A 12,619-nucleotide genomic window follows, 5' to 3' on the forward strand; every position below is an offset into this window, starting at 1 on the left:
TGACAGCCTTGAGAAAAGACGGGTACCGCGTTGTCATTAAATCTGAGACACGAGCTTTGTTCCGAACTCTGACACAGCTGACCATTTGCGAGGTTAAAACGTCTCAGAGGTCGCACTCCCAAATGTCCCTCCTAAACTGCAAGAAGCCAGAACTGGATTCAGATTTCACTGGTTCAAAAGTCATTTCATTCCATTAATTTTTTTTCCCTCTTCTCGGTTTTCTTCCTCCCCGTCTCTCTCAAGCCCTCTCTCTCTCTCTCTCTCTCTGTCTGCTTTATTTATTGCAGGTCCAGTAGTGTGGTACAAAGCCATTACCCGCACATATGTAGCTTTTTGAATAATCAATAAATAATTATTTTATTATTTAATAAAATCGTATGGGAAAAGGAAATGGGTTTTATTACATAAATCTATCACATATGATGAATAGGTGCACTTGTGAAGTTGGACGGGGAGAGAAGGAAAAGTGGTCGGACAGGCCTGTGCCTCTACTATGCATTGCTGAGCACTTTCTCCATGCCAGGTTGTAAATATGGCACTTTTGTCTCTTTGGGACTGTCAATTGGAGTGCATGGGGGGAAGGGGACTGTAAATTCAGAGAGATTAATTAGCCTCTTACATTTGCCATTCTGCCCTGCATCTCTTTCTGTATACGGTGACCCCTATGAGCAGAGAGGTGAGAGACCTGGCCACAGTCGAGAGTCTCGACGGCTCATTCCAAATGAGTTATTAACAGAATTTTTTGAATAGATGGAAAAATTGTAGCCTGGCCATTTAGTGTCATAAAGGCTGGGTTGGCGAGGCGGCAGGGGCCTCCCAGGGACAGGAGGCAATACCATTACAATCAAATCTGAGATGGAAGAGGGATTGAGCTGTCCATTCTGAATTTTTATATTGTTGGAGGGCTGGGGAGGAAATAATGCCATCCTGGAGTGTATTAACCTCTGGCTGGGGAGAGAGGACAGGGAGAGTGTGAGGGTGTGCAAGAAAGAAGGCAGACCGAGGGAGGGATCTGAGATTGGACAGTGGAGAGAAAGGAGGAGGGAAATGAAGGGGCAAGACTGGGTTTCATGCCGTTTGCTGGGGAAGCCAAAGAGGGAGAGGCAGGGATATGAGATGGCCAAGAGACAGAGCCGGAACAGAGAATGTTGAGAGAGAAATAATGCAATATGGGGAGGGAAAGAGTGAAAGCAGTGTAATGGGACAGAAAGCTCATATGATTGTGAAAGCACAGCAGAGGGGAGCTGATGGGAAAAGATATAAGACTTAAGGTGGAGGAAGAAGGAAGTCTGCAAGGAATGTGGGAATGAAAGAAAAAGAGGAGAAATGCCAGCCAAGGTGGAGGCTACATAGAAATACTTTTTTTGTGGAAAACAATATCAGGACAATACCTACAAAATTATGAAAGTAAAATGCCATATATGGCAATACCCTAACCTGCAAATGCTCAGGTTTGAGTTTGAATCGAGAAATATTAGGAGCAAAACTACAACTAAAATAGTACTTAATGTATCTATTGTTAATGTGCAGAATGACACAAATACTTCAATACATAATGATTACTTAAGAACTGACATGTAGGCATTTTTAAGTTGTAGCTATTTTACATAATGGATATAGGCTATATTTTGTTGATTTGATCAGTAACAACACATTGTAAAAGTTTGCTGATAACCTTATTGACATATTAATCTGCCCAGATGGAAAACCCTTAGAACTATTTGGATAAAACTGACATGTGCAAAAGAAAGCTTTGCAGGGTGAAAAGACGTATAAAAGGCAAATGTCTCCTAAAATAAGGAGTCAAAGAGAATTAAAGATGCCCAGTCCAGCAGACTTTGAATGTTTACATTTTTGACTTGAGAAACAGGAACCTCGAGTCGAATGCTCTTGGCTGACTCATGATAGTGGGAAGAGGGCAACTTACTCCTCATAATATAGAAAGGCAACCTCTGAAAACTGCACAGGAGTAGTAACAAATGATGTGCAATAATAGGGAGGAGTAAAGCAACATGATATGGACATAATTAAATATCCACAAACTGCTTAGGTTACATTCCCGAACTTGATGTTGCCTCCAGGGTCCGGTTTAAACGAATAAACGACTGTCCATGAAAGTAGCTCTAGAAATATTTGAATATGACATTGTTTGCATTTGAATGCAGGCAACGGTTATGAAAGCGGTTTTACCGGACACACTTGTATTTTGCCTTTTTATGTAGACGGTCACAGCAAACGTCAGCTCCAGATGGACTCTTCTATACAGGTGAGTTCAACGTGCAGCCTGCCTGTTATTTCTCGAAACAAAAACATTTATATATTTTATCTATTAATTGCTACTGCTCCTGTCTTCGACCAACATGAACAAATCTATAGTTACGTAATAAAGACCGAGTATTTCTCGACTGAATTATGTGCAAGGATTCACCTGCTTCAGCGCCTGTCTACGTCGACCAATAGCATCACAGTTCAGAGGTCGGAGCGGGGCGGAAGTTGTTGGCTCCTATGCCACTGCAGCAAATGCTTGTAGCCTTTAGCAGGCTAACAGGCTTCTCATCACGTTTTGGCTGTTTGTCACTGAAAAGCAAAGACATGGAAAGGTGTGGGTCGTACGAAAGATGAAAATGGAACGTCCAAGGAAATGATTTTCACGGGTATTGCCTCTGAAAAGGAGGATAAGCACACGTAAAGAAACCCGGAAGTGTTGTTGAAGGTAACAAGCTCGCTATTGTAGCTTACTTGATTGGCTAGGAGCGGCATATCTCGTTAATAGCAATTACAGTGATAAGATGACATTGAATATTGCGATTGCTGCCGATCTTCAAACTATTCCACTTAGTCAAATAACAGCCTTTACTTTGGTCTGTAAAAACCAGCTACTTCGTAGCCTTGCTAGCGTTACTGTGAACCACACTGTACTTTATTAAGCACATGTAACAACAGTTACTTACTATTTCAGTTTAGTCATATTAGAGCTGCAAAACTGCAGCTGAATCAGTGTTTAAAATGACACAGTACGGTGGTTTGATATAGTTTGATAAAAAAAACAAAAAACAAAGCCCCATTAAATTGTAATGAATTCTTTAATCGGAGGCAGTGTCATAACACTTGTTGAACGTATCCCCGATATAAAATGAGCACCGCAAAGTAAATTCTGACTCAAAAGAAAGGTTCTGCCTCTATATAAGAATTAAGAACCTAAACATATTTCTAACCTGGGACTCAGCACATCTGTCTGTACGTGCATTGGATGTTTTCATAGAGAGATTTGTTTAAAAAAAATAAATAAAAGAAACTCATCTGCAAACGCTTGAATGTTGATTTGGTTGCATTGATATTAGAATGAACTGACAGTGTGGTGTTCGTTTTGTAAAAACATAACATGAAACAGATGCAGGAAGAAAGAAGATGTTTTATTGCACTAAAAACAAAAGCTCTAAAGAAGTGATTTTTCAGAAGTGCTGGTGGCAGCTTAGGTCACAATAGTGAGGTGTTTCTTTGTTTTTTTTGGTGTGCTTTTGCACTGGTGCACATTTAAATGATCCTCCGCTGTGGCAACAGTTGTAAGGCTGTGGCCTCAGCAGATTTTGTGATCAACATTTCTGCATACTAAATGCTTTTGTACAACTGACAATGTTTTCTTTCTGCGACCAAATCTGTATTTTCTGTTCGCTACCTGATGCTAGTTTTGCAAGTATGTGTAATGCAGGGTGTATCAATCAAACCATTACCTTTCTTTACGTTCCATGCAGCTTCCAGCAGCCACAGACACAATGAGTGCCAAATACGGCGTGGTGGGCTACAACAGTTCACGGAAGCACATTTCCATCTCCATCCCCTCGTCCACGGAGGTCATGTCACCTCACATAAAGTCTGTGGAGGAGCTGAGGGTTCTGGGAATCAACCTTAGCAACTTTAGTGCCCCCACACAGTTCTTCATCTGTGTGGCTGGAGTCTTCCTCTTTTACCTTATCTATGGATACTTACAGGTATTGCAGAGAGAAAAAAAAGAACAACACATAAAGACAGTTTAACATTATTGCTGTTCATTCGTTCTTCTTTTGGGGGCAGGTGTAAATGTACTCTTGTCTGATAAATTCAACAAAGACATTCATGGCACAATTACAGTTGAACTGCTTGTAAGAAGAGGGTTTTTCACACATGCTTTGTCTTTCTGTACTTGCCTGTTCTCGTAGGAGTTGATATTTTCCGTGGAAGGATTCAAGCCTTTCGGTTGGTACCTCACTCTGGTCCAGTTTGGCTTCTACTCCATGTTTGGACTAGTAGAGCTTCAGCTCACACAAGACAAACGCAGAAGGTACGGATATATATATTTGATGCCGTGCTCCCAAATGGCAGCTCTTCCTCTCTTCTGACCTGTAGAATACACTTTGCAGCTGATGCTTTGTATTTGTATTGGTTTCTTATCTGTTTGACTTTTCTGTTCTCCTCCAGGATACCGGGGAAGACCTATATGATTATAGCATTTCTAACAGTGGGCACTATGGGCCTGTCCAATACCTCTTTGGGCTACTTGAACTACCCTACGCAGGTCATCTTCAAGTGTTGTAAACTCATTCCAGTCATGATTGGAGGAATTTTTATACAAGGTAAGCTGTCAACCTGCATGTTTACTTTGGCTGTGTTACTGTTCGTTGAGTTAGTCTCAACTTTGTTGGTTAAGATCACATTACATCTTATTTACAGTGTTGTAAATCATTTGATTATGTATTACCAAGAAAATGGGAAATAGGAGCAGTGATTTAATGACATCTGTGCTTCAATAATGTTGAGGTCTGGACTCTGTTGACGTGTTGTGTACCTCAGCCTCGTCGTCTTGTTTTTTCCCCTTAAGAATGCCTTCTTGACAGTCACCCTTCCATCGAGACCATTTCTGATGCAGCTTCTGTAACCAGTAAACGGATCAACTGACAGTCCAGACGCGTCTCTCAGATCCTCCGTCAGATCTTTGTCTGACATCACTTTCAGATACTGTTCATCTGCCGTAGATTATTTTTAGCCCTGCCACTTCTTTTTTTTTTTCTTTCTTTCTGTTCCCCTCTTGTCTACTTTTCTCAGATTTTTAAGTACACTGTACACCCTGCTGAGAAATGTCAAATTTTCAGCAAATGGCTGTTTGTAATCAAACTATCTTTGGCATATTTTGTAGATGTAACTAAAGAAGCCAGAACAAGTTTTGTGTCTTTGCAACACGCTGCAAGTAACAAAATGCTTAAAGATGCAGTTCATTTCTTTACTTTATTATTAGTTTTTTGTTTTGTGTAGACACAGCACTGGTTCACCCCTTCCACTTTGGTGCCCTGTTGATGCTGGAATCATGGGTCAGGAAAACACATTCCTCTTAAAATGGTCAGGGAGTACGACTGTCCTGAAAAAGCAGTCCACATCCGATTAACTTTAAGATTACACGAATGTCTGGCACCTTGAAAACAAAATGTGAAGAAATAACAGTTGCCTCAACACTCACACTCACACTGTATTGTAGTTTTTTGGATTACATTAACTCAAACCTGGAACATCAGTTGAGGGCAGATTAAGTCCATATTGTAAAAATCCATTTGTTCTGATGTGATTTTAGCCCAAATCTGTTTGGGCTTTGGATGGAATCAGGAAAAGCATTTTTTTTTCCTTTCATTCTTTGCTCCTGTATTGTAAACATAAAAGCTTCTTTTTTTTAATTTTTTTATCGGAAGATAATGTTTTGCATCATTAATGAAAGAAAAACACTTTTTCTTCTTTCAACTTGAAACAGTTTATCCAAATCCAGTCCACACAGGGAGACTTAGAAGAAGCACATTTCAGTCATCACAGGATTCCTTTGAAGGATCTTTTAACTTTCAGTACAGTCTCTCTTTCTTTTCGGTCATCAAGCACGGTCGGCGGTACTCGCACTTTCTCCATGCTCGTGGTTCTCTCCGTCCTTTCATCCTCAAACTGGCCGTCTCAAGGTTCTGTGTCCTGAACGTCAAATGGTTTTTTTTTTCCTTTTCTCTCTCTGTGGATGAGCAGATTGGAGGGACCGTGGTCCCTCAAGGGGTAGAGTGGAAAACATTTGTTCGCTTAGAATGCAAAGAGGAAAGAAAGTGTGAGAGAAGGGTGGATGAATGATGGGAGGGGCTGTTGGGGTTGCATCTGATGTGAGGCCCTTCAAAGGCGATACGGGGGAATCAAAGCCGACCACAGCCAACCTGATGCTACGTCGCCTTGTCAACCTTAAGGCATCCATCCATCAGTCTGTTTTCATCTTGTTGTTTTTCTCCCCCACTTTTCCCTTTTCACACATTCTTTTTTGTATGTGCATTGTTTCACGCATGTCCTCAGAAACTTTGAATTGTGGAGAATGCTTGCTGCAGAAACTTTTAGTAGTTTCATTTCTACCTTTCAGTCCAATTTCAACTTCCTCTCGTCATCAAAGTGGGTCATCTTTTAAAGTTTTCTTTCGAAAAAGCTATGTATGTCGTGCTGTAAAGGGTTTTAAGCTGCTTTGCTTCTGTGTTTGTGTTCAAGGTAAACGGTATAATTTGGCTGATGTGTCTGCCGCCCTCTGCATGAGTCTGGGACTCATCTGGTTTTCTCTAGCTGACAGCAAAGTGGCCCCCAACTTCAACATCACAGGTGATTCCTTCAGGATCCAACTGCAAACCTCAGTGGTTTTTTACAGGAACTCTTTTATACTGTTGCTGAACTCCAGCAAGGGCAAAGATCTCAGAGTGGTGTTGCCTTAAAATTGGATGGAAAGCTCTATCTAAAAAAAGATGGACGTGGGTATTGTGACAATCCATATTGATCTGTGGGCTCTCGTTTATACGCCTTGAGTTCTGAAGCTTGATCTTCATAGTTCTTGTGCCTTTGAAACTGGTTGTTTTGGGCGAGTAGTAGATCTAACTGAGAGGTGTGGAAGCCTCACACATCCATTGGACATTTAAGGCACGAGGCAGTATCATAAGGTGGCTTCAGCCTACAGCATATCCAGCTATATTGTCTGTCTCTGTCTAAATGAGGCCAAAATGAACTGTTGTACGAAAGAATAACTGAAACTGGGGTGAAAGGAGAGTTGTTCTGTAATATATCCTTTATACACACATATATATATAAATATATATAACTCCTGCAACAATGAGCACGTCCTCCTGCGTGTCATTTGACCCAGAACTGAATAGTGACTGCGCCATTTGCCTCTGATGGTAATAGTTAAATATTAGTAGGTGCTACCAGGTTGTTTTTCTAGCATACTAATGCGCTAATTTCTTTTTGTAACTACAGGAGACGCCCCCTACTGGATATTAGAAAGAATGCAGCTTTAAGACGCTTCTGCATTGGCGTAATTTCTCAGCTCTATAGGCCACGTTCGTCTTTCATATGCAGTGAAAAATGTGTTCATTCTTATGGTGAATTGGACATTTTATGATGCTCAAAAACAGTGAACAGAAAAACAAAACCCCATCTGATCTTTGAATATCCGCAGGATAACTGAAGTGTCCGTGTGTAGCTGACGACACTTATTGCACGTCTTCCTCTTTTATTAGTGTTCAAACATCTACTCCCTCTCCTTCAGCTCACAACTTCGCTGTGTTTGTGCGGCATACAGGTGTTCTCCTCATCTCGCTGGCGCTGTGTGCAGATGCTGCAATTGGAAACGTGCAGGAGAAAGCCATGAAACTCCACAATGGCTCCAACTCTGAAATGGTACGCTGTTAATCTGGTGCATACAGGGACTTTTTGAAGTATAGAGGTTTAGATCTGTAGGCACATTGGAAGTCAGTGAAACAAGTCAGAGTTTATGTATGTAGCCGTTTTTTTTCAACAAATGGCACAAACTGACTCACATTGTGACAATAAAAGGAGTTAGATCAGCTTGTGTAGCCCTGCTTAGGCATTTGTGCTCCATGTTTTGACAGTAGCGAGTGAGTTATCGGAATTAAACACAAGTCTGATTTTGTGATGGTGCTGCACAGGTGCTGTACTCGTACTCCATTGGTTTTTTCTACATACTGACAGGCCTGCTCTGCGTGGGAGGGCTGGGCCCAGCGGTGGCATTCTGCTCAGAGGTGAATATACTTTTCGATGACATGAGTGCATGAGTATGTATATTGTGTGTATTGTCAATTGTTCTTGAGCTAATGTATTAATATTTGCGATAATAAATGCGCCTTTTCATCCTCTCCCATTAAACGTGTCTTGCTGCGTTTTTTTTAATATTCTCTTACTGGCTTACAGAAAACTGGTTGATTAATTTTCACATCTACTGCCTTGCAGCATCCTGTGAAGACATACGGTTATGCCTTCTTCTTCTCTCTTACGGGTTATTTTGGAATCTCCTTCGTTCTAGCCTTAATCAAGCTCTTCGGTGCCCTTGTTGCAGTGACAGGTCAGAGACACAAGAACAGATTTTTTCTGTCCCTTCGGAATGTTTTTCTTTGGATAGCGTTGCTACTGTATAATCTTCACATTTGTTCAAATATATTTTAAAATGTAATGTGATTACATTTGTAACTTAATTATATGGAAAATCCTTCTCAGCATATATGTCCCGATTCTTATTTGCATTATTGTGTGGAACGTGTTGACTCTTTGCAGTGACCACCGGGAGAAAGGCCATGACTATCGTACTTTCCTTCATGTTCTTCGCGAAACCTTTCACTTTTCAGTAAGTATCGTCACCTTTTGACTCTCTGCACTTCTCTTCTTGTTTAAACTAGGTCCAGAGCCTGACCACCGACCTCTCCTTTGACTAATGAAACTTGATTCTGCTTCTGTGGCTTTCATCTCCTCAGTCCACTCTCAGACTCTCACTGTTCTGCTGCTCTTTTCTCCCCCGTCCCTCACTCTTTTTTCTCCCACTGACTTGCCCTCTAACTCTGTTGTGCTGTCAGAAGGGACTCGTTTTCAGTGTACCTCTCCAGCTCTGTTTCTCCGTTGTGACATTTGACATGCATGCATGTATATCTTCATACAGTGAACTTTTGTGCTTCATGGCCAGATTCACCCCCCCTCCAGCTGTTGTGTGCCCTATGCCTTCACTACACTCACAGTCCCTTCTAATGGCTAGTGCTGAAATGAACCAAAAGACTCTTTTATTGGTGTGAGTTGTGGATTTAACTAAACCTAATTTTGTTCTAACTTCATCAATTACAGCGTTGAAAATATATGCAAATAGGATGGGACGACCTATTTGCAAATATTTGATCATGCAGCAGCGTTAACCGCTTTCACTGTTCAGCACACAAATGAAACTAAATGAACTTCAGTTGAACCGTCAAAAGGAAAGAATAAATACATCCTTTTTAAAGGTGCCCTGTGGAACTTTCTTGTACACAAAGTTTCACTGACTGTTGCTCATTAACTCGCACTGTGTGTATCCTTGGGGTCTAATGCACTACTTTTCATCCTTTGTCTTTTTTGTTTTATGTCCATCTTTGCTTGAAGTTTTCTCTTTCACTTACTTTGCAAGGACATTGCTCCATTTCTTGCAACTTTGCCAGGATTCAAGTGCAGCTCAGCCCCACTTCCAAAAGAAGTTGGAACCCTGTGCAAAATTTATATTTAAACACGAGCCAATATTCAGAATGAAAAAGAAAACGTGAATATTAAAGATGAGACATTTTACTGTTTTTATTCAAATATTGGCTTATCTTCAGTTTGATGCCAGCATTTTGTTGGGTAAAACTGGGAAAACTAAGTGGTACTAAAAGGAAACAGCTGGGGGAATATGTTGCAACTAATTGGGTGAATTGACGACAGGTCAGTAGCATCATTGGGTGTAAAAAGAGCACCATAGAGAGGCAGAGTCTCACAAGTAAAGAAGAGAATCTGGAGACATCTCTGTTTACAAAGGACAAAAGTCAATATTTGCTGCCTGCTTTCTTTGGGGCTACAGGCATTAAAAACTATGATGATTCTGTCTGGGAAATGACTGCATGGGCTCAGGAAGAAGACATAGTCTGTGAACTCTGTTCCCCAGGCATGGAATACTACAGTATACTCAGCAGTGAGGGACCATCTAATTTGGTATCGGCGCTCAGATGAAAAGCCTGCATGTCCATGGGAGCACACTGGTGCTTTCGGAACAGGCAACTTTTACATTTGGAAAGGCATCGTTTATGTTGAAAGGTACATACAAGTTTTAGAGCAACGTGTGCTCCCACCAGACAGTGTCTTTCTCAGGAATGGCCTTACATATTTCAGCCAGACAATGCCAAACGGCATTGCAATGCAATGATTGCAAATTTCATAAACCAATATTTTACACAGAATCCAAACTCTTTTGGAATTGGGGATGAAGGAACACGCTAGGTCACGCACACAAAAAAGTGACCCATTCACAAAATCTTCACGGGGCATCTCCAAGCAGGAAATCTAATTGAAAACTACTTAACATTAGCATCCTGTTTAAGCTTGCTTTCCTTAATGCTGAGTCTACATTCTCTCATTAACAGTGTTGAGCTTCTTTCCTTGGATGATCTAACCTTTCCGTCTTGCCTTTATCAGATACATCTGGGGCGGCCTCCTGGTGCTCTTCGGCATCTTTTTGAATGTTTACAGTAAAAACAAAGATAAAATGAAGCTCCCCTCAATCAAGGACCTCAGGAGCTTGCTGCTGACGGGAAAGAAAGTCCGATATCTCTCGCAAAATGTATAGGAGGCACCGCAAGTATGACGGAAGTACTACATGAAAGACTGCTTCAGTTTGCCGCTTCTGGGGTAACGTCGGCCTACATTTTACAGGGGATATGCTGAAGCACGTGCCTGAGCTACGGGGCTGCATCACCTCCAATATTGAGCCAAGGATGGGTATACAGGGTTTGAGCTCCAATCAGCCTTACAAACGGCTGACATGATTAAACCGTGGGTCAGGGAGCTGTTGGATCTCGTCTGTATCTACCACTACAACACTGGTTAACTTAAAGTGCTCTATCAGCAGCGAACTGAAGGAAGTGTAAAAATGTTTTTTAAAGGGATCAGCGCCTTGTGGGACCTTTAAAAGCAATGCTTTAGAGCCCCACAGTAACATTCCGAACTTGGAGTGCAACACTGAGGACATATAAGAGTCTCTGAAGGGAAGCCAGCTCCTTAGCTAACCAAATTGCACACTTTTGCACTGGAATCGACTCTGAAACACTTAAACCCTTGAGTGGTTGGAAGAAGAATTAAATGTTGGAAGGAAAGAGTACAGAGAGATGTGTTAATGTGTGTCATGTCTAAAATGATTGACGCCCACCCTAAAAGGAATAAATACATTTTGATAAGAAGAATATTTGCCCCCGCATGTGCCAGAAAGATGGAACTAAATGGTGTTTTTACATAATCATTGTCTTTAAGTGGCTTTCATAGTTTATTCATAATTCATATCTGACTAATTAATGGGAAAAAATGTGGTATGTGTGGTCATGTGATGAGATTTCTGGAAGAAAAAAAGGGTCGTTTGTTCCCCTGTACATCAACAGTGTCAACTGCCATAACTTGCTAAGCATATTGTGGGTGAAAGGGTACAGCTCTTTTTACAATAAAGTATGTATTTAGTAATTACAGTGGTTTGTGTTTGAGTGAGTATAGTTTTTCAGCCAACCCTTACTCTCTCCCCTTACTCCGCTTGAGAGAAGAGTTGAATTGTTGCCAAAATCTATGTGTGTATGTGTTTATCCATCCAGTTGCCTTAGGCATGTTTGATTAGGAGTCCTGAAAAAAGACTGCTGTTGGACAAGAAAATAAACAGCAGTCTTCAGTGTTCGGAAGCCGTCCCATTCATTCGGAGCCCTAATTTTTTGGATGTGTCAGTCACAGAACTGCCAGTTTGCAGTCTTTAAATGCTGACGCAGTGGAGCTCGTACTTGGTACTTTCTTTGTTTAGCCAGTCAAAGATCGGATCACCAAGTCATATTTATCAAGTGGTTAAATTCCGTTCTTCAGTGGCATCTGTTTCTATCAGCGATGCATTTACAGTAATGTATTACAGTAGGTCATTTGGATGCCGTCTTTCATCCATACATCACCCCCAATGAAAACCCAGCTTCTGCTTTAAATATCACTCTGCGTCTGCTTTCAATCCAGATGGATAATCTATTGGCGAGATTGTCATTGCCTTAGAGATAGAGTTCTTCTTCTGCTCTGCACCAGATATGATCGGAATAGTGGTGGATGATTTGACAGACTTTGCATAGTTCAAGAGTAGGTTTCAACTACTGACGCACCAATCAGTAGTATAAATGCTTTAATGTTTACAGAATGCCTTAGACACTTTTAACCTCGGACCTGAAAGAATTCTCACTTTACCTTGGACTGAGCACTGATGATGCAATTTACCTCTTACTAGTGGCATCCAGGTAAGAAAAGAAATCTATTAGAGATCTGGGTTTTATTAAATCAAGAAAGATGACTACAGAAAATCTGATGGAGACCATTTTTTAAATAATTTTGAAATAAGAATATGCTAGAGAGGTCTTTTGTCCTTGATTTTCATTTTCTATGATCCGTGTGTGTCACTGCCACGCTGTGAAATGGTAGACACTTGCCAGCACAGCTGGAGACAGGCTGAGAATGTCTCTCTCTATGATCCTAATAGAGGCCTAGATATTACACTCTCACTTCCAGCCAGGAAACC

At 41.1% G+C, this 12,619-nt stretch overlaps 1 protein-coding gene across 1 annotated transcript; it reads left to right on the plus strand.

Moving 5' to 3' along the window:
* The first annotated feature begins 2,472 nt into the window (after positions 1–2,472).
* slc35b3 (solute carrier family 35 member B3) lies at positions 2,473–11,549 on the plus strand. The gene is made up of 10 exons (XM_072378359.1): positions 2,473–2,713; positions 3,753–3,989; positions 4,197–4,318; positions 4,456–4,610; positions 6,529–6,636; positions 7,610–7,707; positions 7,977–8,069; positions 8,278–8,389; positions 8,599–8,668; positions 10,510–11,549. Exons 2-10 carry the CDS (start codon positions 3,774–3,776, stop codon positions 10,658–10,660), a joined length of 1,125 nt encoding a protein of 374 aa, XP_072234460.1. The 5' UTR covers positions 2,473–2,713; positions 3,753–3,773; the 3' UTR covers positions 10,661–11,549.
* Positions 11,550–12,619: the final 1,070 nt, after the last annotated feature.

This window comes from Leuresthes tenuis, unplaced genomic scaffold (assembly GCF_036924035.1).
Source record: "Leuresthes tenuis unplaced genomic scaffold, fLeuTen1.0.hap1 SCAF_24, whole genome shotgun sequence".
NCBI lineage: Eukaryota > Metazoa > Chordata > Actinopteri > Atheriniformes > Atherinopsidae > Leuresthes > Leuresthes tenuis.

What these genes read in the sequence shown, in the direction of transcription:
- slc35b3 (XM_072378359.1), top strand. Translation starts at nt 3,774, where the DNA reads ATGAGTGCCAAATACGGCGTGGTGGGCTACAACAGTTCACGGAAGCAC. An exon ending in TTATCTATGGATACTTACAG is followed by an intron (nt 3,990 to 4,196) that starts GTATTGCAGAGA and finishes CTGTTCTCGTAG; the next exon opens with GAGTTGATATTTTCCGTGGA. An exon ending in GCGAAACCTTTCACTTTTCA is followed by an intron (nt 8,669 to 10,509) that starts GTAAGTATCGTC and finishes TGCCTTTATCAG; the next exon opens with ATACATCTGGGGCGGCCTCC.